Source organism: Dama dama, chromosome 20, assembly GCF_033118175.1.
Source record: "Dama dama isolate Ldn47 chromosome 20, ASM3311817v1, whole genome shotgun sequence".
NCBI classification, from domain to species: domain Eukaryota; kingdom Metazoa; phylum Chordata; class Mammalia; order Artiodactyla; family Cervidae; genus Dama; species Dama dama.
The window spans coordinates 34,578,942-34,606,201 of NC_083700.1; the positions used below are offsets into that span (position 1 = coordinate 34,578,942).

The following is a 27,260-nucleotide window of genomic DNA, read 5'->3' on the forward strand; positions in this document are numbered from 1 at the left end:
GCTTTACCTTTTATTAACATCCACATTCTTCAATAAAGTCCACATTCCTTTAAGTTGTTTTTAATGATGACATCTGTTACAGCATCAAAAACAAACTGCACATTCTTGGTGTCTGTGGCACAGGTGAAGTGGGTATAGATCTCCTTGGTATCTTTTCTTCTGTTCAGATCTTCAAACTGGCACTGAATGTACGCAGCTGCTTCTTCATATGTATTGGAACCTGAGGCAGACACCCAATATTCTCAGTTCAAATTGTAACAGCTGCCTGAACTCAATTAAGTCAGGCCATCACCATTTACTTATGGAGAGAGGGACTATAACCCAAATGAAATAAACAGATTTCTATTTTTCTATAATCCTTAGGTTTTTCTATAATCACATGTTTCTTGAGTGCACAATCTCATTGTCAGTAAATTTATCACAAAGATCCAGGAAAACAAAACTTTTTTCCTTTTTCCCTTTTATTTGCATTTTTTAGCTAAAAAATTTAGAAAGTATAAAAAGAAACTAGGGAAATGGGAGGATGCATTTCCAGAAGAACACAATTGCTTAAAAAGTTAGAAAACTTAAAAAAAAAAAAAAAGTTAGAAAACTTGTGATCCTTGGATCGATGTTGAAATAAACAATTCAAAAGGGTAACTCATGCTTCTTTTCAAAATCATCCAGTTTTAACAGAGCTTAGCCTTACAGCAATAGTTTAAATAACCAAAGGTAATACAGTAGATGCAAAAGGGAAAGGGGGTTGAATTGCATTTTATGGTATGTGAAGATCTCAATAAATCTGTTCTTTCTTCATAGAGGGGGTTATCCAAAGTAACCCTATTTCAACAATATTTAAAATTAACACTCTCAATCACCTGTTTCCAAAACAATCTCGTCAACTTGTGAGTCTTTAGAATAGCCTTAGAAATTGCCTGCAGAGCCAGGGAAACTCAACAAAGACAACACACAGTTGCCTGAGAATTAAGAGGCTATTTTCAGTGACATTAAGCATGACCAAAAAAATATCAACAACCAAGTATATAAAGAAGACTAAATAACAAAGGAAAGCTCAAGAAAAAATGACTATTATTTAAACAGTATTTTAAAAGAGGAAGGAAGCTAGCCTGGTAGGTGCTTGAATAAGATTTACTGAGATGTACAGAACCTCTGGTAAACTAAATCAGCTGTTGTTCAGTCACTAAGTCATGTCTGATTCTTTGCAACCCACGGACTACAGCATGCCAGGCTCCTCCTTCCTCCACTATCTCCTAGAGTTTCCTCAAATTAATGCCCACTGAGTCAGTGATGCCATCCAACCATCTCATCCCTCTGCTGCTCCTTTCTCTGCCCCATGAGGAATATGAAAAGGCAAAAATTTAGACAGATGACCAAAACATGATTTTAGTTTGGTAGGAAGAGATACTGATACCTGGAAAATCAAGACTGTGAAAATTCTTAAGAAGAATGACAGCAATGGAAAACAGGCTTGGAAATTCACCCCACCCCCTACCGAAAAATGGATAAGATACTGCCAACTCTTTGCTCTGTGTGAAGATTCCCAGCTGAAACATTAACATCAATCCTTTACTTGTCTTAAGATTTTTCTCCCATTCTAAAATCTGGCTACCTTCTATAAACTTAACCAACTCTCACCTTCCTCCTCACTCTTAACAGAGACTGCAGTTCTAATTCCCTAAGAAAAAGTCCCTAAGAAAAGAGGGGCCACAAGGGCTTTAATAATACTACATCTCAACTTTTTAAGTTGAAATGAAACTCACATAACATGCAGTAAGTTTACAATACAGTGGCAGTGGTATTCAGTGCAGCCACACGTTATACAATCACTACCTCGCTCTAGTTTCAAACTTTCCTACCACCGCAGAAAAATACCCCATCCCATTAAATAACATTCCTCATTCCCCTGTGTCAATTTCCTGCCAACCAACTTGTTTTCTGTCTCTATGGATCTGCCTATTTGGGATATACCATATAGAAGGAATCATACAAATGTGACCTTTTCTGTTTGGCTTCTTTCATTTAGTATAAAGTTTATAGTATTCATCAAAACTGTAGCATTATCAATAGTTTGTTCCTTTTTATAGCTAAATAGAAGCCTGGCAGGCTGCAGTCCATGGGGTCACAATGAGAGAGATGCGACCAAGCACAAACACACATACCTAAATAATATTCCATAGTACAGATGTACTAATTTATTTATCCATTTATCCTACCTAGACTCTTGATTCCTTCTTTTCCCACCTGCTTACAAATTTTGCTCCATCAATTACATCCACTTTTAACAACTTCTCTTTTGCTTTAGGATCTTACCTCTAAGCCTATAGACATTTAAAGATCTCTCCTTCCCCTATAATCTAAACTGCTCAAGAGGAGGCTACACTTGTCTTTATTTCTTTACTTCCCACTCAGTAACTCACTGGTCCTGGCTCTGCTCTCATCATCCCACTGATAATGCTCTCCATTGACAATGATCTTCTAACTGCTAGCTCCACAAGACATTTTTTTCAAAATGCATTTACTTTACTTATCTGCCTATGACACTGTTGACCACTCCGCACTATTTAAACTCTCCTCTTAGTTTACGACACTTTAGCTTTCCAGATTCTTCTCTTTATATCCAATACTAACCTTTCTTTCTCTCCTGCCAACAGAGGCTGGTATTTGCTCCCATTCTATTCTTTTCTCTCCTCACTCGATATCATCACCCTAGGTCATCTCATCCATTTTCATGTTGTATTTACACATGACCCCAAATCAGTATCTGTTATTAACCTTTAACCTCTCCCCAAGGTCCAAGGCCATATATGTAACTATCTATTAAATATCTCTATCAGGATGTTTCAGAAACTTCAAAACCAACATTCCAAAATATGAACTCCTATTTAACATTCCTAAATGAATTTATATTTAGGAATGTACCAAGTACCAATCAAGAGTGCCTTTGACTCTTTCCACTTCCTTACCCTAGCTACACTGTTTCACCTTATGATGTAAAGCATTTACAGCATCTGCTCAGCTAACAAGAGATCTCCTTTCCTAGAAACACTTAATTCTGATCTAAAGGTCATAATGGTACAGCCCTAGTGCTCACGTTTGTTGACCCTAACCTCAACTGACTTAGCTAAGGGTTTTTGCCTTACTTAACCTTGGCCAATCAATCTGAACCTTGGGCCAACCAATTCCAATCTAGCCTGTTTTTTTTTTTTTTTTTTGGGCTGCACAGGGTCTTAGTTGTGGCACGTGGGATCTAGTTCCCTGACCAGGGATTGAACCCAGCCCCCCTGTATCAGGAGCGCAGAGTCTTAGCCACTGGACCACCAGGGAATTCCCTAGCCTGGTTTTTTAAATGGAGGAGATACAGTAACCATGACAGTAACCAACTTTTATCATATAAACGGAACAGGAGAGAGTTGGTAAGGAGAGAGAGAAGAATAGAGAAGACACAAGAGAGAAAAAAGATGGGGAAAGAAGGGCTTCCAGGGCTTCTGACAGCATTTCCTAATTCTAACTGCATTTTTGAGAACCGTCTGCATTCTTGCCTTGAATTCTATGATGTCTTTGCACCTTCACCAAAAGTTTCTATGTACATACTGAAAGTCCTTACTAATTCAACTCCCCTACTATCTATCTTTATTGGTATCTATTATGTAATCTTTTAAAATCAGTTTCTACTACATCACGCACCCCAAAGAATATTCTTCAATAGATCACCCCGTCTCAGCATGGCATACAATGCCCTCTACGAGCATCCCTGGCCATTTCTCCAACCACTTCGCCTCACAGTCTAAGCTCCAGCAATATCAAATTTCTCCTAGGATTCAGAACAAATCGTGTCTTTCTCTTTTGCACATGAAGTTAGTTTATTAATGACGACATTTTGAAGCCAACCATTTTGATCCAGTATTTAAATAACAAGCTGTTTAATATTAAAGCAGAAGGTACTGTCACAATGCTGCAAAAATACAGCTTTACCCATAAACTTTTCACACAATTATACATTAAATGCTATTTTTATTTAAGCAAGGCACCCCTATTTGTTCTAAAATATGAGATGTGCTCTCCACTGAAATAGCAAATGAGGAGACTGAGATTTTTTTCCTATCTAGAGTTGGTTTAAATTCAAGTGAAGTCACTGATGTCCTTACCAGTCATGGCAGTTATGACAAATCCTGTCAATTTTAACTGTGGATTTTTATATATGCTATTTTCTTTTCCTAAAATGTTTTTACTCCCCCACCTGCCTGATGATTTCTAGTTCATCCTCCTATTCTCTCACTCTAAGTGTCATTTCCTCTAGAAAAAGATTACACTGATACCACTGAGGTAACCACGTCTCTGGTTCTTCTATTAATGAACATTTCACACTAAAATGAAACTCTTTACATGTGTCTCTCTCTCTTTCTATAACGAATGTCAGTTTCTTGAGTGCAAAACTCTATCTTATCCTTGTTTTCTGTGAATATATTTATACCAAATTTTTATCTTTCTTTGCCTCAAAAAATGAGCACAGAAGAAATATAAACATTATAAATATGATTATATCTGGAATAGCACTTTAAACTTAAGGGGTCTTAAGCACATGCTTAATGTCGATACCACTACAAATGAACATTCTCCATAAGGAGATACAAACAATATTCAAAATGAACGACAGCTGTAGGAAGGTCATGAAAGTTTTGATTCAAGATGTATACCTCCAACAAAATCTGTCATGACCCTTTACCTGTGTATTCTGGATAACAGATAGTTAATGAACTCCTCTTTATTTTTTCCTCAAAAAGATCTTTCTTGTTGAGAAACAGAATGATCGAAGTGTCTGTAAACCATTTGTTGTTACAGATGCTGTCAAAGAGTTTCATGCTTTCATGCATTCGGTTCTGAGAAAGAAACAAAGGATGACATAGGTCAGTAGCAAAAAGTAAAAGTAGATTAACTGTTAATGAAAAACAGACCAAAAAGGGTTTATTTCTTTTCTTCTCTTTGACTATGCCACACAGCATGCAGGATCTTAGTTCCTCGAGCAGGGACTGAACTCATGCCTCCTGCAGTGGAAGTGTGGCATCCTAACCACTGGACCACAAGAGAAGTCCCAGACCACAAAGTTTTAAAACCACTGATGGGCAATCATGGAAACTAGTCAGATACTGATAATACAAAAGCTGAGTCAGTCCTTAATTTTATAATTCTTGAAGCTTGGGAAGTGAGAATAAGGACTGGCTAATAAGAGACCTAATCCTGTCCATATACTCAATGTGCTGTCATATCTCCTTACGGTTACTAGTGTATAGATCAATAATTTGAAAATATAATCTCACTGACAAGGAGAAAAATTAAGACTATTAGGTTCTGGTTCAATGAGTAAATAAATGGATGCACAAAGTCTTCCTAAGAGTTACTTTCCATTTCCTGCTTGCATTAGACAGGCCTTTTATTTACCAGAAGTTCCAACATACCATCTCCTCATCTTCAGCCAGAACAAGGTCATAATCACTGAGGGCCACACAGAAGATAATTGCTGTCACTCCCTCAAAACAGTGAATCCACTTTTTTCGTTCTGATCTTTGGCCACCTACATCAAACATCCTGAACAAGGGGAAAGAATGCACAATTTTAGCAAGGTCACACACACACACATTTCTAAACTGAAATGGTTAGGGAAATTCCCACTATTGCATTTTCAAAACCCCATTTATAATAAAAAAAAAAAAAGACAAACAAGAAGCAGATAAAAATTATCTGTAGTTAAATGTAAGAGAACAATATGAGAAAATAAAATTGAAGATCAAAATTCTCATTTTAGAGAAACAGTTGAGCCTCCACTCTACCAAAGCTTGTGCCAGATGTGCCAAAAGTCAGCAGAGCACTGAAATAGATTAAAGGAAGGAGGGAAAGACAGGAAAAATGAAGAGCTGAACAATCTAAGATAGTAAAAATAATAACTAACATTTGCCAGACACTATCCTAAACATCTTTAAGTACATTAACTCATTTAACCCTCATAACACTCCTGTCAGTATTATCATCATTCCCATTTTACAGATGAAGAAACTGAGGTGCAGATATGTTCATTTGCCCAAGGGAACACTACTAACAAATGGGGATTGCAGCTCTAATTCCTGTACCCAAGCTGGTACCCACAACACCACTCTACCTCTCAAAACGATTTATCTCTTTAGTTAAAAGAGATAAAAAAGAAAAAGAACAATGAAAAAACATAAATCTCCAACTTGCATCCTGCTTCCATAACTCTACTGATTCAAAATTTTGTTTTCCTTAGTTTTTCTTTCTTTAAATTGAGTTATAACTGAGATATATTTTTCTTAGTTTAAGGAAAATATTTTCGAGATTAATTGCAGAAAAAAGTAAACTATATTTTATTGTAGACCTCTAAGAATCCAGTTATCTAAACACAAAACTTAACCAGTATTTTCCAACTTCAAGTCTCATTCAACCTAATTAATAATAACAAAGCCTCAAAACTGTTCACACACCTTATGTTCCACCTATGATTAGTTTTAGCCCACTAATCCCTTCCAGGAGACTTTCTCGATATATTCTGAGTAAACTGCTGAACTGCTGTCAGCAGCGTCCTCTTTCACCACCTGCAGTAAAAGGAGGACCTGCACTGCTACATTTTTAACTGCACCAGGGTCTGAGGAGGTATGCATATACGTGGTTAGCTACTCCTAAGATGCATGTCTGAGGACAACGGTAAGATGTTTCAAGGTTAAACTCTGCCAAGCTGGCTCAGTGTGTCAGATCTACAGGGACTGGGTGTCTATTTCCAGAGAATAGTTCCTATAGAGACCGAGAGAAATTTAAGACATAGTTGAGTAATTTTTCAGTGTATGTTTGAAAAGAACAGTCATCTCATCTCTTCGTGACCCAACTTTCACTTTGGCTGATCTTACGCAGTTTTTTGAAACTTTAGTCCTGACCCCTGAAATGAGGCAATCACAAGTTGGCTCTAATACAAGGTCATGTTATAAGTTTTAGAAAAGTTAACATCACATATTTCACCATGGACCTTTCAAGGGCAGACACACACTGGTACACCAATAATTTCAGTATGCTCTACCATTTCTTTCTATAAAATCCATAAAACTGGTAGAACACTGTGAAGTTCCCAAAGTGGGCTTTTCACACATATTAACATTTAAAGTATCATTCACTAACATCAACATTTTATAAACATTACCTCATAACTGAAAGGCAAGTAAGCAATTACAGAATGCCTTGCATATAGCAGATGCTCAATAAATGTTTGAATAAATGGATAGTGGTTTTTGCCTGGAGAGAAGAGGAAAAGGAAGAAGTGATAGTACTTCATAACAAGATATCTACATGCCAACAATAAAGTGTGTGCAGAACCTTAATTAGATCAGGCTATTAATCCTGACATAAAGAGACCAATAGGATTTACCTAACTAAAGATCAACTATGACATCAACAAGTTTCCCACACTAAATAAGTAAAGGTCATGACATAATTATAAATGCATTACTAATCTTATAGCATACAGTCATCTCATTTTTATGGTTTCATGACTTATAATCCATGGAGACTCTGCTATTCTTGTTAATAAATTCATCAGTACTATGATAAGCAGCTCTTCTACTCTAAAAATATTCAGCTGAACTGATATTTTCCTGCACCAGGTTTCAAATTCATTTTGGTATAGTAAGACTTCAAGACTTCAACTAGTGTCTAGTAATAGCTAAACTCTGTATGGATTTTGCATACAGAGTTGAAAGTTCTATGTTTTGCATACAGAATTCTATGAAACAGTTTTTTTCAGAGAAAAGAAAATTGAGAGAATCTGAGCTAGAAGTTACATTTGCATGCAATAATGCTGAATGTCACATTCTACATATAAGCATAACGAAGTAGCTAAAAAGGACATCATATATTGAAGTGGGAAAGTTTACTCCTAAGCTCAAAGGTCACAAAAGCAGAAAACAGGAACCAAAAAGACAGGTCCGTTATTAACACAGAGACAAGCTGAAGCCTATTCTAGAATTACTAATGCTGATGAGAAAATCCTCTGTTATTAGAAAACTAGAATTTTCTCTCTCTCAAACAGTAATTGTTTATAAATCATCTTACCTCTGCAAAATAACTCTACCCCTAGATCAATATTCCACTCTGTACATAGTATTAAGAATTAAGCTGTGCATTATACTATGCACTAATCAGTCAAAGGCCATGACAATATTAGCTTCATTCCATTAAACTTAAAGAGAAGTGAGATCCAGTAAGAAACGGTTGACACTGGTGAGAAAAGCACTTCTATTTTAATATCAAAATGCCAGAACAAAGCCACATAAACTAAGCCAAAACACTACTTTCTATCCTTTTAGTATTGTTGCTACCCTTCTAAACAACAAACATTCAATACCTGTTTTGGTGATTCCAATAAAAAAGCAGCTGAAAAGGATAAAATTAAAGATAAAATAAATTGGTAACCACATGATTATTTTTATTGATATGTAAGTTCTAATTTAATTTTGAATTCAAATTGCTCCAAAAAGAAAAAATATTTGACGCTATTTGTAGAAAGAAGAAACACTTGGACCCCCATTCACTTAAAACAGCCAAATACTAGCAGATGAATGTAATTATAAATTTCTGAATCAAAGAAAGTTGCCTAGATAAATTTTACCCTGATTAAGATACTAACTAAAGGAAAGATATTTGTGTTTGGCATATCTAGAAAAAGGCTAGTGACTTACTTGAAGTATAGGTCTTTGAAAGTGAAATGTGTTTCCACAATGCCTGTGGTCTTCACTCTCGTCCGCAAAACATCTTGCTGAGTTGGAATGTAGTTGGTTTGGGATATTCTATCCAAATCATTTAGGTAACTAAGTAAGTAAAATACACATTTATTTTTACCTAGTAAAGCCAACCATGTGCAGAGCAAGTCAACAGACTAAACTAGTTCCTTGCTGAAAGCAGAACCTGTACCTGTCACTAAAGTGGCAGAACAAATCAGATCTTCAGTATCTCAGAAATGATAATGAGGGGAAAAAAGGGAATCTAGCACAGGACAATTAAAGTAGATTCTTTATACACTACACAAAAGTGGTATTAATTCTACCAAAATTTAACTGTGAAAGCCAATTAAAAAACATGAAAATATTATTCTTAATAAAGACTCCTGAAATTCAATACTAAATCAACTGTGTACTGCACAGTACAAAAATCCAACCAAACAAAAGCCCTCAGACATTTAAATTAATGGGTTGTTTGTCTGTTTAAACATTTGCCAGGACATTAGAAATGCTGTTTGAATTATTAAAATTAAAAAGAACGACTAAGCTCAGTAAGAATGAGTATTTATTTCCTCCTGTTTTCATTCAAGAAAGAGAAAAGTTAAAAGATTTCTTTTTAATCTAAGCCAAAAACAAATAAATACATCCAAAGAAACTTCACTTGTTCAGTGAAATAATTTAAAAACTGCTTCAAAGCTAAATTAAATTCTTCACAATTTCAGCCCCCCCCCCAGATTTTTTTTTTTTTAAAGAAAAGTTGATACCATAGTAAGTGAATCATTAATGACCATCTATAAAACTTAGTAGGAAATGGCAACCAACTACAGTATTCTTGCCTGGAAAATTCCATGGACAGAGGAGACTAGTGGGCTATAGTCTACGGGGCTGCAAAGAGTCGGATACGACTCTGCATGCACACATGCACAAAACTAAGTATCATCATTAATGTTAAGGAATCAGTCAAGCTTAGATCAGCAATTATGAGAAAAAAAAACCTCTATAAATCATGTGTGTTCAGGTATAGTTAGAGGATTCAGAGCTTACTGAATACATGTTTTAAAAATTACAATCTAGCTTTGATGACTACGGAGAGAATTCTAGAATCCTGACATGTTTCCGAAGTCAAGTTTTCATTTAAAAAATATGTTTCTCAAATATCATTTAATTTCTTCTTATAACAATTTAAGCTAGAATGATAGGAAAAGTAGGAGAATATAATATTGGAAAAAATACCTTAATGCTTAGAAATGCCTTCATTTAGTACAGAGATGAATACAGGTAACAAGAGCACACCAAGACCCCAAAACAACATTAAGAAAAAACCCACACATTCTGAATATAGGTCTTATAAACACACTGTACAAGAAGCAATATATGACAACATGCAATAGCTTAACAGAAGTATTAATTACAAATTTTCTAAAACTATGTAACACTCCAGAGAATTTTTTTTAACAAGCAAATGCTTCAACTTTGTCCCAAGACTCAACATTCCCCTTCTATACAAAGCCTATTATTGTGATCTAGACAAAAGATTTTTAAGTGGTGACTAGTACCAGAGAAATCCATAGTGCAGCCCAGCCACAGAGAGTTGTGTGCATAAAAGGGATATCACAATTTTAACTTCTCTTGTTAGCTGGCAATCAATGTAAAGCCCTTATGCAGAGAGAACTTACTGAGTTGAAAGAAATTCAGGACTCAGCTGCAACAGATTTCTCTCCTCTCACTTATTTACTATAAATGACCACAGAGCTACTTTAATGATGCCAAGTGTCCCATTTACATTCCAAGAGGAAAGAAATATTTTTCTCCAAGCCACATAAAATGACCAATGGCTCTATAACCCTAAACTGAAACAATTTTTATAAATATATCCTACAGAATTCTAAGAGTGTCTGTTCCTAAAACATTTCCTTAAGAATAGGCACTAAACCTTCAATAGGGTTACCAAGATACTTTCTGTTTTAGTTTCACAGGGAAAAATTACTTACTATGAAGCAGAATCATTGAGCTGATATTCCCTGGATCTGCTGAAGCAAGCTTGCACCCCACCATCTCGCCATAACCGTTTAATCACTCCTGCTAATTCTGGAGTCATGACTCCTTCTTCGGCACTGCCAGCTAAAACAAACAATTGCCGGGCATCGTCCTGAGGAAAGCATTTAAGGGAGAGAGACAGATGATTCTCTATTTCTTGAAGACTTAATAAGTGTCTCTTTAACACACACATGCAAATATACAATACATGGTAACTAGTTCTAAAAAGAGACATGAAAGAGACCTTTCCTGGCAGTGTAGTTTGAGAGAATTTACAATGAAGCCTGTTCTCCCTTCTCACTCCACTACAGTCAGAAGTGCAGAGCAGAGCTGAGGGATGATTTCACTCCCACTCCCACTTCTCACACTACCATTCCCTGAAAAGATCTCTCCTGATGGTCCTATAAATCTCCATGCTGGTTACTCGTGATTTGACAAAAAAAACTGGTCTGTGAGACAGGCACATGGACTACATCCTATTCTGTTAAAGGGAGCCTATAATAAAATAGAAATGAAAAGACTAGCAGGTAAGAGGTAAAGTCTAAACACATCAAAGGGAGTAAAACATTAATCAAGTTTAAAGCAACACTGTTCTCTTTTTCCCCACTAAATCTCAGACAGAAGAACAGGAAGAAGAAGAGACTCAAGCATTTACGGAGTCTGGATGTCTAGTGGGAGAAATAAATCCCTAAGGGAAAAATTCAGAGTCTCCAGGTTTCCCTGAAGTATAATAATCTTCTAAATAAGAAAGAGGAAGAAAGGTAGAAGAAAAAGAAAGTACCACAAAGAGATTTGTTCAAAACTTCCTGAGTCACAGGCACAGCTTTCTAAGTGGTTATAGTTTTAAAAACTAAGACACGTGAGAGAGAAAGAGGACAGAAAGGGCTGTGAGAATTCTGACTGCTTTGCTTTATTCTACCCAGCCCTGCTTGTCAGATACTTTAAAATAACACAGATCTCATGGGATGATTTCCCTGCCTTGAATCTAATATTTATCTGTCTCAGGAGATTTTTAATTAACTGTTAAGAATGCAACTGCTAAACAAATCCATAAAGAAGTAGTAAAGGGGAAAGGGGAGCAATCAATTATATTACAAGTAGTCGGGGAACAGTCTTCTTTTGCGATTCTTTCCAGTATTTTTCCTAGTAATATTTTAGAACCATCCCTCTGTAATAAACTTAATCTAACATCTATATTCCCCTCCTCTATCTTCAGAGATAATAATTTTATAAAAAAGGAACGAATGAGAGAAGCTCAAAAATTACACAAACTGGTAATGTACTCAACAGCGGGCATGTCCTTCTATGTATATGGTATAAACCCATGGACTGCAGCCTACCAGGCTTCTCCATCCATGGGATTTTCCAGGCAAGAATACCGGAGTGGGTTGCCATTTCCTTCTCCAGGGGATCTTCCTGACCCAAGGATCGAACCTGGGTCTCCCGCACTGCAGGCAGATTTTTTACTGTCTGAGCCACCAAGGAAGTTATATATGGTATACTGCCTTATTTAACATTTAAAGATTTTATAGGGACTTCCCTGGTGGCTCAGTGGTAAAGAATCTGCCTGCTAATGCAGGAGACACAGGTTTGATCACTAATCTAGGACGACCCCACATGCTGCCAGAGCAACTAAGCCCATATGCCACACTACTGAGCCTGTGCTCCAAAGCCTAGGAGCCACAACTACTGAAGCCCACACGCCCTAGAGTCCGTGCTCCACAACAAGAGAAGCCACAGCAATGAGAAGCCCATGCACCACAACTAGAGAGTAACCCCTCACTCACAGCAACTAGAGAAACACCTACGCAGCAACAAAGACCCAGCGCAGCCAAAAATAAACCTAAATTTTTTTAGTTAAAAAAAATAAAGACTTTATAGTCCCTTGGTTCTGAAATTTGACCTATACTCAGGCAAGTATTCAAAACCTCAATAAGTATTAGTGTTTTTAAATACCATGATTCTAATTTTAGAAACTTTAAAACAGAGATACTGCTACATATTTTTGCTGTCTTGACTTTGTTAAGTTTTAGGAGGAAACATCTTTCCTTTAACCCCTTCCAGAGACCTACTCCTGCTTGTCCACAATAAACCGTCTTTTATAGGCCCATAAAGAGGCCCCTCTTTTCAGTTATCATCACACCTCCACCTATAAAGCAGATATGAAAAAACAACCTATCCCACATCAGCTCTATGCTTTTCCATTCACTCTCCTACCAACTACAAAAAACTATCAAAAGATAAGAGGAGCTATAAATATAAATCCTTACATATGAAAGAAAAAAAAAGAGAAACTTCAAAAAATTATACAGGTTTGTAGATCATGATGAGTAGATGCTGGAGGGCTAGGTGATTGAGCAGACATGAGAGGAATTAACAATGTCAACTGCATCTGGTGACACAGGAGTGTTAGGACCTGGAGATTAACGGTACTGATTTGATCAAGAAAGAAATGTAAGGAAGAGGGATAGTATGGTGTGAATGTTTGTATCCCCCTCAAATTTCTATGTTGAAATTCAAGTGATAGTTTTAGGAGGTAGGCCCTCTGGGAGATGCTTAGGTCATCAGGGTGGTGCCCTAACCAATGGTTCGTGAATGCCCTTATAAAAGAAGACTCCAGACAGATCCCTTCCCCTCCTGCCTAGTGAGGACACAACAAGAAGTCTGCAACCTGGAAGAGAGCTCTAACCAGACCATGCTGGCACCCAGTTCTCAGGCTTCCAGCCTTCAGAAGTATGAGGAATAGTTTCCAGCTACTGAATCTGTGGCATTTATTATAGCAGCCTGAACATTCTAAGACAGAATGTCACCTGCATCTGGTGACAAAGGAATGATGGGACCTAAAGATTCCTAACAACTAATTTGACAGAGGAATGAAAGGAAAGGAGAAGGAATGGCCAGGAGGATAGAAAGGAGACCAGATAGTGAGAAATAAAAAAGGAGGAAACTAAGAAAGTAAGTAAATAATTGAGATGGAGAAAAAGCCAACAAAAAGAGGGAAGAGAGTAAGTATTACTAACCAGTTATTGGATACAGCAAATATGACAGAGAAACAGAGTTGGTAATAAGAAGGAATGAGAAAAGAGAGGAAGACTGAGTAAGAACACAAGAAAGAACTGGTAGATGGGGTGGAGAAGAAGGAAGACGACAGGCTGATGAGAGAAGGGATAGAAAGGAGTAAGACAAAAATAAACACTTCGTTTATTCTTGTCTCAGCTACCACATTTTTCCTGCTCAGAGAGTTAGAAAAACAGTCTCTAATTTCTGTGATATGGAATTTCTACAAAAATATCAAAGTCATGCCCCACACATTCTTCTTCCCGTTTTCTTCTCTCCAATCATTTTACAATCCTCATTACACCTTCCCTTCCTTCATGGCACCTCCAGACTTCCTAGTCTAACATTATCAATTATAACCATCCTTTCACTATGACTCCCTCCAATACTTTTCCCACTTATTTACTGAATATTAATTTGCATTTGAAAAGTTGACAGTTGCTTAGAAGAGTTCCTAAGCTACTTTACAGACATAGAGGCTTTGCCTTTCCAGGCAGCCTCCTGAAGTCACTTCCTTTTATCGACCATAGCACCTAAGTACGACTGATAATGAACACAGCTGATGACTCCCTTAGTTCTAGGAAAGCGTTACATATTCCCAGGCTTCTCTTGGAATTTAGCTAATGATGATATGAAAAATCCTGCACCCTCATTTTGGCCCTCTCCCCACTGTATCGAATATCTTAATTTGCAAACTACACTTTCAGGGCCCAATAAGTATTATAATCAATCAACACAACTTATGAATATCTGACACTGCAAAAATTATACTATACATGGTAAAACTCAATTCTATAGCCTATAGTACAGAGTAGTATAAGGATAGAGTATTCTTGAATACCGGAAAATCACCTCTAAAATCAAGACTTAGTGTTCATGTCCTTCTCAAGTTGATCCCAGAGACTGGTATTTGTTTTTAATCTCTACACCTCAGAAAGCAGAGCTAATTATCCTGACAACCTCTTTTAGATCATTTTAATTTATTATCATTTACTACTACAAAAGTCAACAGCACTGTAAAAGCAGCAAGTGAATAAAACAGTTACCACAAAAACCTACAGTATATCCACAGAATCCCATTTCCTAGATTTATACCTCTGACAGTAATCAAATATCTCCTAAAGTAGATTGTTAACACATCTCAAATGAGCAGCCAGTGCTTTGCTACATTTTGTCACTTACATTTATTTCCCTAAAACATGAAGCAGATTTTGCTTAACTGCATCTACTGAAAAAGAGCAAGTAAAGAGGAAATGAGAACACTTACTGCTCTGGCAGCTTCCCCAAAGTCAATCTTTAGCCGTCCCATGGCTCTTATGATTGCAATGATGGACTGTATAGTATTGCTGTAGACAACTACTTTATATTGTTTACATTCTTCCTCTGAATAGCCATCTTCATGAATGATTCTTTAAAAAAAAAAAAGAAAACCACAAATCATTACCATGCAACTAAAAAGAAAGACACTATGGACTTTTACGCATTTTGAGGAAATGTATTGAACAGTTTTACAAAAGACCATGTTCCAACTTACTTCATCTGTTTCACAATAGTGCTTTTGCCAGATTCTCCAGCACCTGAAAGAAGAGAAAACCAGACTTTGAATTCATCTGTAATCCAGCTCAAAAGTATGAAGTCAACATGAGTGATAATTCTAGATTAACAGAAACCACAAGTCCCAAGGAAAACTTTGATTAGGTTTTTCTATCAGGAAAAACTACAAAGCTTCTCCATTCGAGACTTCACACACACACACACACACACACACACACACACATACACACACACATATTTTTTTTTACTTTCTTCAGCAACCAAATATAATTCATTGAAAGTGTCTCAGTGCCATCTTGATATAATTTGTATATAGCAGGCATTCTAAAGGAGATATGGCAACATAAACACCTCTACAAACTCATCATCTACATGAAACATCATGCATGAAAAAGATACTGAATACAGGCAAAAAGGAAATGATTATTTTTTAGCTTATTCACTTTCACTAATTCCTCTGTCGATATCCATGAACCTGAGAAGAAACTTCCACCTTAACAAATCCAATGGTCAATTGTCAGCGAGACTAGAGTTCAAACCAGAAGCAGAGGGGGCACTGTCTCTACCACCTTTCCACTGTGCATTCCCTCAAAGTCACACTTACCTCCTCAGCCACCTAGAGTCACTTTAATAACCTCAGATGGGGCCCCTGAGCTCCTTGACATTCCACCCGCACTTCCCTTGTGAACTCACTCTCTTACTTCCCAAGATGCCTATCTGACACCACCTCCTCTCTCTCAAACTTTACAAACCCCTTCCCACTCTGACTCTCAGCTAACGATTCCACCTCCTTCTTATGGGAAAAAGTAAAGCACTCTGAAGAAATTATCTCATTTTCCCATAACCAAACCCTTCAATCTATCTCAGTTCGGCTCAGCTCAGTCACTCAGTCATGTCCGACTCTTTGCGATCCCATGGACTGCAGTACACCAGGCTTCCCTGTCCATCAACAACTCCCGGAGCCTACTCAAACTCATGTCCATCGCATCGGTAATGTATGGATGCAAACACCTCATCTTCTGTCGTTCCCTTCTCTTCCTGCCTTCAGTCTTTGCCAGCATCAGGGTATTTTCCAATGAGTCGGTTCTTCACATCAGGTGGCCAAAGTATTGGAGTTTAAGCTTCAGCATCAGTCCTTCCAATGAATATTCAGGATTGATTTCCTTTGGGATTGACTGGTTGGATCTCCTTGCAGTTCAAGGGACTCTCAAGAGTCTTCTTCAACACCACCATTCAAAAGCATCAATTCTTCAGTGCTCAGCTTTCTTTGCAGTCCAATTCTCACATCCATACATGACTACTGGAAAAACCACAGATTTGACTAGACAGACCTTTGTTGGCAAAGTAACGTCTCTGCTTTTTAATATGCTATCTAGGTTGGTCATAGCTTTTCTTCCAAGGAGAAAGCACCTTTTAATTTCATGGCTGCACTTACCATCTGCAGTGATTTTGGAGCCCCCCAAAATAAAGTCTGCCACTGTTTCCCCATATATTTGCCATGACGTGATGGGACCTGATGCCATGATCTTAGTTTCCTGAATGTTGAGCTTTAAGCCAACTTTTTCACTCTCCTCTTTCACTTTCACCAAGAGGCTCTTTAGTTCTTCTTCGCTTTCTGCCACAAGGGTGGTGTCATCTGCGTATCTGAGGTTATTGATATTTGTCTCGGCAATCCTGATTCTAGCTTGTGCTTCATCCAGCCCAGCATTTCGCATGATGTACTCTTCATATAAGTTAAATAAGCAGGGTGAAAATATACAGCCTTGATGTACTCCTTTCCCAACTTGGAACCAGTCTGTTGTTCCATGTCCAGTTCTAACTGTTGCTTCTTGACCTGCATACAGATTTCTGGAGGTCAGGTAGTCTGGTATTCCCATCTCTTAAAGAATTTCCCACAGTTTGGGGAAGACCCAGAGGAATCGGGTGGAGAGGGAGGTGGGAGGGGGGATCAGGATGGGGAATACGTGTAAATCTATGGCTGATTCATATCAATGTATGACAAAACCCACTGAAATGTTGTGAAGTAATTAGCCTCCAACTAATAAAAAATAAATAAATAAATAAATAAAAAATAAAAAAATAAAGAATTTCCCACAGTTTGTTTTGATCCACACAGTCAAAGGCTTTGGCGTAGTCAATAAAGCAAACGTAGATGTTTTTCTGGAATGCTCTTGTTTTTCGATGATACAATTTAATGTATGGCAATTTGAACTCTGGTTCCTCTGCCTTTTCTAAATCCAGCTTGAACATCTGGAAGTTCATGGTTCACATACTCCTGAAACCTCCTGGCTTGGAGAATTCTGAGCATTACTTTGCTAGTGTGTGAGATGAGTAAGGTTGTGTGGTAGTTTGAACATTCTTTGGCATTGCTTTTCTATGGGATTGGAATGAATACTGACCTTTCCCAGTCCTGTGGCCCCTGCTGAGTTTTCCAGATTTGTTGGCATATTGAGTGCAGCACTTTGACAGCATCATCTTTTAGGATTTGAAATAGTTCAACTGGAATTCCATCCCCTCCACTAGCTTTGTTCGTAGTGATGCTTCCTAAGGCCCACTTGACTTCACATTCCATGATGTCTGGCTCTAGGTGAGTGATCACACCATTGTGGTTATCTGGGTCACGAAGATCTTTTTGTATAGTTCTTCTGTGTATTCTTGCCACCTCGTCTATCTGCACCTCCATTAATCTTCTCTACCCTCATCAGTGGATGAATTATCTCTGCCAGTATATCTAAGACTAACCCCTCCAACTTTGCACTTATCCACCTTATTTTACCTACTCAAGGTCTTGGCTGCTACAATCATTCCATGTCACTCAAACATCACTGAGTTTTCTCTACCCACTGGTTCACTCTCATCAGTATACAAACTTGCTGTACTACCTTCCATCTTATAATCAATACAAACACACCCCATGCATGCGTGCGTGCTAAGTCACTGCAGCTGTGTCTAACTCTTTGCGACCCCATGGACTGTAGTTCACTAGGCTCCTCCGTCCATGGGATTCTCCAGGCAAGAATACTGGCGTGGGTTGCCATGCCCTCTTCCAGGGGATATTTCTCACCCAGGGATCGAACCCATGTCTTCTGCACTGGCAGGTAGGTTCTTTACCACTAGCACCACCTGGGAAGTCCCTCAAACACACCCACTTTCTACCTTTTCATGACTCCACAAATCTTTCTCTAGCTACCACTTCATTTTCGCTCTTCCTCTCATACCCAAACCCCTCTGAGTTGACTATATATACACACGTTGTCCAATTCTGTACCCCCGATTCTCCTTAACCTATTCCAATCAGGTGTTTATGTACTATTCAACTGTAACCACTTCTCAACGTCTTCAGTAACTTCCATCTTAACAAATCCAATGGTCAATTCTCAGTCCTCATCTTACTCAAACCCTCAAAAGCAGAATTTGTCCAAGTTGATGACTTCTCCTGAAATATTTTCTTCACTAGCCAAGCTACTAGAACCCCACATCCTACCGGTTTGACTCCTACCTCACTCCTTCTCAGGGTCCTCCCTCCTGTCTCTGAATTCTAAAGGCTGTATTGCCTCAGGGCTCCTTCCCTGGATGGTTTCTCTACCTACATTCATTCTCTAGGCCATCTCATCTAACCTCACAGTTTTAAACACCATTCATAAATTGGCAACAGTTAACATCCACTGAATACTACATGCTAGACATTGTTCAAACGCTTTGCTTGTGTTAACTTATTTAATCCTCACAATAACCCAGTGACGTACATATTATTACTATATTAATTTTATAGAGATGTCAAATTAACTTGTCCACTATTACATAGTGAATGCCAAAGTTGAAAACTGCATTTACACAGGATGGTTCCAAAGTTCTTGTACACTGCCTCTTTGCTAATGATTCTCAAATGTCAATCTCTAAATCCTGGCTTCTAATCTTGACTCTAGGGTCATAAATGTAAATCACTTACCTGATAATCTCGTATTTCTAGCAGACATCTCAAAATGTCCAAAGTGAGTTACTGCTTCCCCACCCTCATCCTCAAACAAGCCTTGCTCCACCATGTTTTCTCTTCTCAGTGAATGACATCAGCATTTACCCACTTGCTCAGGCCAAAACTGATGACATGCAGCTGATATATAGATGGAATGTGGGTGCCAGGACAGATATGTATACTGAATTCGTAGAGCTTAGTTTTTTAAAATAAATATAAATATACAGCTCTAACAGTTTCTTCTTGTACCACAACAGATGGTCATGAGCACACTGAAAATCACAGACCTAGATCACTGCAAAAAATTCCCAAATGGTCAAATGCTTCAGATCTCACCTTTCCTATGGTCAGTTTTCCACTCAGTAGCTGAAATGAATTTTGTAAAATGTAAATCAGACCTTGTCACAACTCTGTCCCCAAACTCTCTCATAATGTCCAGTTACACTCAAAATAAAATACATGGGCAATAAGGCCCAATATGCTCCAGCCCCTGCCTGCTCCTTCACTCTCAATTCCTATTATTCTCCACTTCGTTCTCTGCACTTGTCAGACCAGCTTTCTTGCTTTTCCTCCAACATACCAAACTGGTTCTCAATGAGCTAGATCCTGACTCATGATTTTCACATTTACCATTCCTTCTGCCTGGAATAAATTTTTGCAATATCTTCTGCATCCAGGTTTCTGCTTCCCTCAAAATAGCCTTCCCTGACTAATCTATCAAAACAGCCCCCACTTGATCACATTCTCTCCCTTTACTCTGTTATATTTTACAAACTACCAATCACTTCTTCACATTATTTATTTGTTCATTTCCTGTCTTCTCCACAAAATGTAAGCTCCATGAATGTTTACTCATCCTCGTATTCCCAGGATTTAGAACTGTGCTTGATATAAATTGGTTACATACGTAAGTAATGTTGAACAGATGAATAACTTTGGTTTTAAAAGCATAATCCTTTATAATCCATTGTTAATATTTCTCAACTTAATCAACCAAAATTGTTGGTTAAAATAACGTTCAAATCATTTAAAAATTCCAGATACCTATATTTTTACAGAACCAAAAATGACATTTATATATGGTTTTATCTCTGTTCTTACCACTTAACTGACAATCAGGGGTTGCACTAAAATAGTTAATAATCAAGTAACACACAAAGAACTTTCTTACGGTGGTGAAGAAGCTAATGTTGAATGGTTCTATGAAGACCTCACCTACAAGACCTTCTAGAACTAACACGCAAAAAAGATGTCCTTTTCATGATAGGGGGCTGGAATGCAAAAGTCGGAAGTCAAGACATACCTGGAGTAACAGGCAAATTTGGCCTTGGAGTACAAAATTAAGCAGGGCAAAGGCGAACAGAGTTTTGCCAAGAGAACACACTGGTCATAGCAAACACCCTCTTTCAATACCACAAGAGAAGACTCTATACATGGACTTCACCAGATTGATATCAGATTTATTATATTCTTTGCAGCCAAAAATGCAGAAGCAAAATAAGACCAGGAGCTGACTGGCTCAGATCATGAACTCCTATTGCAAAATTCAGACTTAAATTGAAGAAAGTTCGTGACACTGTACAGGAGGCAGTAATCAAGACCATCCCCAAGAAAAAGAAATGCAAAAAGGCAAAATGGTTGTCTGGGGAGTCCTCACAAGTAGCTGTGAAGAGAGGATAAGCAAAAGGCGAAGGAGAAAAGGAAAGATATACCCATTTGAATGCAGAGTTCCAAGGAAACAGCAAGGAAAGAAAAGAAAGCCTTCCTCAGTGATCAATGCAAAGAAATAGAGGAAAACAACAGAATGGGAAAGACTAGAGATCTCTTCAGGAAAATCAGAGATACCAAGATAACATTTCATGAAAAGATAGGCACAATAAAGGACAGAAACGGTATGAACCTAACAGAAGCAGAAGATATTAAGAAGAGGTGGCAAGAATACACAGAAGAACTATACAAAAAGATCTTCGTGACCCAGATAACCACAATGGTGTGATCACTCACCTAGAGCCAGACATCATGGAATGTGAAGTCAAGTGGGCCTTAGGAAGCATCACTACGAACAAAGCTAGTGGAGGGGATGGAATTCCAGTTGAACTATTTCAAATCCTAAAAGATGATGCTGTCAAAGTGCTGCACTCAATATGCCAACAAATCTGGAAAACTCAGCAGGGGCCACAGGACTGGGAAAGGTCAGTATTCATTCCAATCCCATAGAAAAGCAATGCCAAAGAATGTTCAAACTACCACACAACCTTACTCATCTCACACACTAGCAAAGTAATGCTCAGAATTCTCCAAGCCAGGAGGTTTCAGGAGTATGTGAACCATGAACTTCCAGATGTTCAAGCTGGATTTAGAAAAGGCAGAGGAACCAGAGTTCAAATTGCCATACATTAAATTGTATCATCAAAAAAGCAAGAGCATTCCAGAAAAACATCTACGTTTGCTTTATTGACTACGCCAAAGCCTTTGACTGTGTGGATCAAAACAAACTGTGGGAAATTCTTCAAGAGATGGGAATACTAGACCATCTTATCTGCCTCCTGATAAATCTGTATGCAGGTCAAGAAGCAACAGTTAGAACTGGACATGGAACAACAGACTGGTTCCAAGTTGGGAAAGGAATACATCAAGGCTGTATATTTTCACCCGGCTTATTTAACTTATATGCAGAGTACATCATTCGAAATGCTGGGCTGGATGAAGCACAAGCTAGAATCAGGATTGCCGAGACAAATATCAATAACCTCAGATACGCAGATGACACCACCCTTGTGGCAGAAAGCGAAGAAGAACTAAAGAGCCTCTTGGTGAAAGTGAAAGAGGAGAGTGAAAAAGTTGGCTTAAAACTCAACATTCAGAAAACTAAGATCATGGCATCCAGTGGCAGACTTTATTTTGGGGGGCTCCAAAATCACTGCAGATGGTAAATGCAGCCATGAAATTAAAAGGTGCTTTCTTCTTGGAAGAAAAGCTATGACCAACCTAGACAGCACATTAAAAAAGCAGAGACATTACTTTGCCAACAAAGGTCTGTCTAGTCAAGGCTATGGTTCTTCCAGTAGTCATGTATGGATGTGAGAGTTGGACTACAAAGAAAGCTGAGCACTGAAGAATTTGATGCTTTTGAATGGTGCTGTTGAAGAAGACTCTTGAGAGTCCCTTGAACTGCAAAGAGATCCAACCAGTCAATCCCAAAGGAAATCAATCCTGAATATTCATTGGAAGGACTGATGCTGAAGCTTAAACTCCAATACTTTGGCCACCTGATGGGAAGAACTGATTCATTTGAAAAAAAAATCCTGATGCTGGCAAAGATTGAAGGCAGGAAGAGAAGAGGACGACAGAGGATGAGATAGTTGGATATCATCACCATCTAGATGAACACGAGTTTGAGTAAGTTCCAGGAGTTGATGATGGACAGGGAAGCCTGGGGTGCTGCAGTCCATGGGATCACAAAGAGTCGCACATGACTGAACGACTGAACTGAACTGAACAGTAGTGTTGGAAACAAGTGATTTTGCCCATGCATATCTAAAAAAACCTTAATGATTTCATTCTGAGGAAGAGAATACAAAAGCATATCAGTCATATTTTAAATAGTCTCAAACACACAATTCCCAGATTATCCAATGGTAGCAACAACTACAAAATTAACTATGAAAAGTAGCGATTAATGAAGTAATGTGTACCATTCTTTTATATATTGAAAACAGCATTTCAATCACTGATGTTGGATTATTTTGAGTGAAATAAGTGTATTCATCTCAGAATCAATTTCTACTCATCCCACTAAGTTCTACCCTATGAAGGTGGTGATTTTTTTTAAATGTTGTTCTCTCTGTTTTTCCAAAGCTACTGATAAAATATCAGTTTGTCTTCTCTTTATCATACAACATTATCACACAACATACAGGTTTTTATCAGGCATCTAGTTCTATCTCTTAAAAGAAAGCACCTCTTACCACAGAACTAAACACAGGATATGTTTCAGTGGGCATTCCATGGCACTTCATACAAGTAAAGAAAAGAATCACTTTATACCAAGCCTTTGACCCATTCAGTTTCTAGATGACTATGAAAAGCACCACCATCTTATCTTTCTTCCAAGTACGAAATCTAAGAGTCATCTGGAAGCCACTCACCCTTCTCTCTTTACATCAGGCTGTAACAAAATCTTCTTCTTATGCATTTCTCAAATTAATCCTTTCTATTCTTCACATGTCTGAGCCTGACATTACATCTATTGTATGTTACTGCTATAATTTTCTCAAACTTCTAGCTTAAGGCCCCTTTTCCTTGTCATCATCTCCAAATGGCTCCATCTTTTTAAAAAAAATTCAGTTTATCTAATAATTCTCCAAATTCTTATAATATTTTCTATAACCCTTTTTCTTATTAGTCTGAACTCTTCACTTTCACCTCAATCCTCTGTGCTCCACTGCTTCAACAGTAAGTTCTCTAGTAACTTCTCACTCAGGTTTTCCCTAAACTGCTTCCCTTGTCTCACCTTCTCCCCCCAATATACATGTGGTGTTTGAAACTTCTTCATTTTATCTACATCTCTTTACATAGCTTCCTTCAAAATTCATCAAGTTTAAGGAGGGATTCATTTAACTGTCTCCAATTTTCAATAGTAAGGATATAAAGAATGGAGTAGACATAAAGGAATTGCAAAGACCGACTCTATGGCTTGGAGAGGAAGGAACTGAAGATGACTTTGTAAGCAGAAGAGGTAGAACTAGGCAGGCAATAGGATATATAGGGGAAAAAATCTGAAAGTTTCCAGAGACAGGAAGGAATGGGATAAGTTCGGTTTAAAAGATTTATCCTTATAATGATATTTATCTAAGGGACATCCTATATAAAAAGTAAAAAAGGCCAAGAGCTGAAGTTATAGAGATTTTTGAGAGAAAATGAAGACAAATAACTAAGTTAGATGGCCCTGTTCTCAATAAAAGAAGCAAAGCAGTCTGCAGAGAATAAATAGAATTATTAACAATTTAAAAATCATGTTATAAACTGTCAAACATAACAAGAAAGAAACACACAATCACCAACACTGTAAAACCAAAAACAAGTTACCAGTACATACTCTACTGTAAAATCACTGTAATTACCTAAATATATTCTAAATTTTACTTTAAGGAGTTCCTTGAGAGCAGGTATCACATCACAGGCCCCCTCTATTTCTTCCCACAACATATACTATATTATGTGAAAAGTAAGAGGTGGTGATTTCTTTGCAGGTTTTCTTTTTTAAGGTCAGTGAATTGCTAGCATAAATAAATCACTATATATCAGTAAACACATTTAGCTTACATACACACTGATTTTAAAAATTAACCCTGAAAGATGGCTGACGCTCAAAAACACTGTGTCACCTGATACCTCCTCTTTTTCTCTTTCACTTTTGACTAAAAAAAACTTTAAAGTCAGCCCAAAGAAGGTACGTGAGTATATTATGCTCTTTCATATTTGTGTGCCATCAGGTATAATAAATTTCCTCATCTGTAAAACAGGGGTCCATAGGAGATTCTTAGAGCAGTGCCCAGTACATACTAGGTATTCAATATATTTTAACTAGCTTTATTTGTGAATGCTGTTTTCTCTGTTCTGAGTACCACCAAGTGATGTTAAGGCCCAAAGGAGCTTAACTTAATAAAAACTTGTTGGATACTGGATGTTGATTCAAAAATCGCAGTAGAAATGGTGTAACTACTTAGCTGCTCTCTCACAACAATACCATAGATTGAATCTGGATTCACACACTTAAACAGCAACTTACAACCTAAAACCTACAGCAAACTACATCAAAGCATTAGTCATTTTCTCTGCCCCACCCTGAGGAACAAAGACATTTTCTTTCTTGAATCTATTTTCAGTCCTTAGATACTCCTGTCTGCTATCTCTTCTCCCACACTTCTCACCCATCTGCACCTCTGTAGCTTTTTCTTTAAGCTTTCTCACGGGTCTCTGCACTACTACCTCCTACCACCTCATATATTAGTAGTTATTCCAGTGACACCTGAAAAATCTCTTTTCCTTTCAAAGACCTGTTTCTGTGGAGAAATCATGAAACTTCTAAAAGCCCAGGATTATAGCTTCAGCATAACCCCTTTTCTAGAGGTCTGCACAGCACCCAGCATGTCACTATCTTTGGATAACCCTCTAGCCAGTGCTAGACCAAGATACAGCTCATGGTCTCTCCATAGGCCTCCATAATCAGACTATGGGAACATATGACTGGAACAGGTACAGACAGCGTCTCTCCCACAGCAAATTGAAAGCTTGGTCAGCAAATTTTATTTTTCTTTCTAAATTATTTTCACCTTTCATTTACAACTCAAGCACTTAGAAAGATTTTTTAGTTAAATGCCTTTCTCCAGGGGATCTTCCCAACCCAGGGATCGAACCTGGGTGTCCCACACTGCAGGGAGATTCTTTACCATCTGAGCTACTAGGGCAGCCATGTAGTAACAAACTGTGCAAGAGGAGACTTTGGTCCTAGCTCTGCCATGACTAGCTTGTGACTGTGTGGCAAGTCACCCAGTTTCCTTATACATAAAAGGTGAAGGACTTTGGCCTAAATGTACTTTATGCTAATATTCAGTGACTGTATTATAATTATAATACTAAAGGCAGACAAATTCTGACACACAGGCTTCAAATCAAACCATGGAGCCACATCTTCCTATTAATCCAACAATCCACAGTACTACCATAATACAGTGATCAGCATGTTCTCCAATTATGCCCTCTAGTCAAGAAGTAACAAAGAGCAGAAAGAATTAAAAAGCGCAACAGTGAGAAGGTAAGAGCTGTCTAGCAGTCAAGCTCCTATATTCATGCTCAAGGATATTCTGTATTTAAACAGTCTAGAATAACATTCAAGTTGATTACTATTCTTAAAAAAAAAAGTGAATATCTATAACTAAAGATCACAGATAAACAATTCATGCTATTTCCAATAAGATTATCTATTGTGGGAGGAGTCTTATGTTGATGTTTGGCAGAAATCAACACAATACTGTAAAGCAATTATCCTTCAATTAAAAATAAAATTTTTAAAAAAGAGTATCTATTGTTCATACTGATTCCTTTCTATTAAGGCATAAGTAGCTAACAGAATAAAAATTCAGATTAACAACTGACATTTCATCCAACATGCTTTTCAAGGTACCATACTTAACACAAAGACTAGTTCCCAGCTTTCTAACTCAGTAAAAGAAATTAGCGCAAAATTACAGATGGGGAAAACGTCACAGAACAAACAAAAATTGTTATTCCGCCTTTGAAACAAACAAAAAAAAAACACACAAACATATCTTGCATTGCCTGGCACTTCTAGACGTTGAGACTTCAAAGACAAATAAGTTTAGGAATTTATGGTCCTGCAGGAGAAGTTAGATCTATTTTTCTTGTGAAATTAGCAAGTTTCCTTAACCTAAAATATAATTTTTTCACCCAGCCCACTGTCTCTCTAAGCATGCCAGTCTTCTGCACTTAAACGTTCTTGAAAACACTATTCAATTCAAACTCAACTCTTTGCTGAAGCCTCCCCTATTCCCTCTGAACACAGTCAATTAATACTCCCTGTTCTGCTGGCTGGCACAGATTATTCCCTTTCAGCATCAGCCCTAGAGGTTAATTTCCAAAATTAAGACCCAAACTGTCCTTCCCAGTCACATCATCTCATTTTACCTCTAGCCAGCTCTGGCTACTCAATAAGAAAAAAATTTTTGACTCTCTTTCCAGCTCCTAATCTCATAAACTGCTAATGGGTTTTCTTGATTTTGATTCAAATGGTAATGAAACTCTTTTTGGTACAACCTGAAAATCCTTCCACATCTATGTAATTCTCC

At 37.7% G+C, this 27,260-nt stretch overlaps 1 protein-coding gene across 1 annotated transcript in view; it reads right to left on the minus strand.

Annotated features, from left to right (window-relative positions):
- GNAI3 (G protein subunit alpha i3) overlaps window positions 1–27,260 on the minus strand; it is a 42,344-nt gene that overhangs the window by 1,277 nt on the left and 13,807 nt on the right. Inside the window, exons 2-8 of the mRNA XM_061121217.1 lie at window positions 15,400–15,442; window positions 15,133–15,274; window positions 10,763–10,920; window positions 8,733–8,861; window positions 5,454–5,583; window positions 4,724–4,877; window positions 8–220 (exon numbers count right to left, since the gene is read on the minus strand). Of these exons, the coding sequence (XP_060977200.1) occupies window positions 30–220; window positions 4,724–4,877; window positions 5,454–5,583; window positions 8,733–8,861; window positions 10,763–10,920; window positions 15,133–15,274; window positions 15,400–15,442 (947 nt within the window). The 3' untranslated portion in view covers window positions 8–29. The remainder of the gene's footprint in view (window positions 1–7; window positions 221–4,723; window positions 4,878–5,453; window positions 5,584–8,732; window positions 8,862–10,762; window positions 10,921–15,132; window positions 15,275–15,399; window positions 15,443–27,260) is intronic.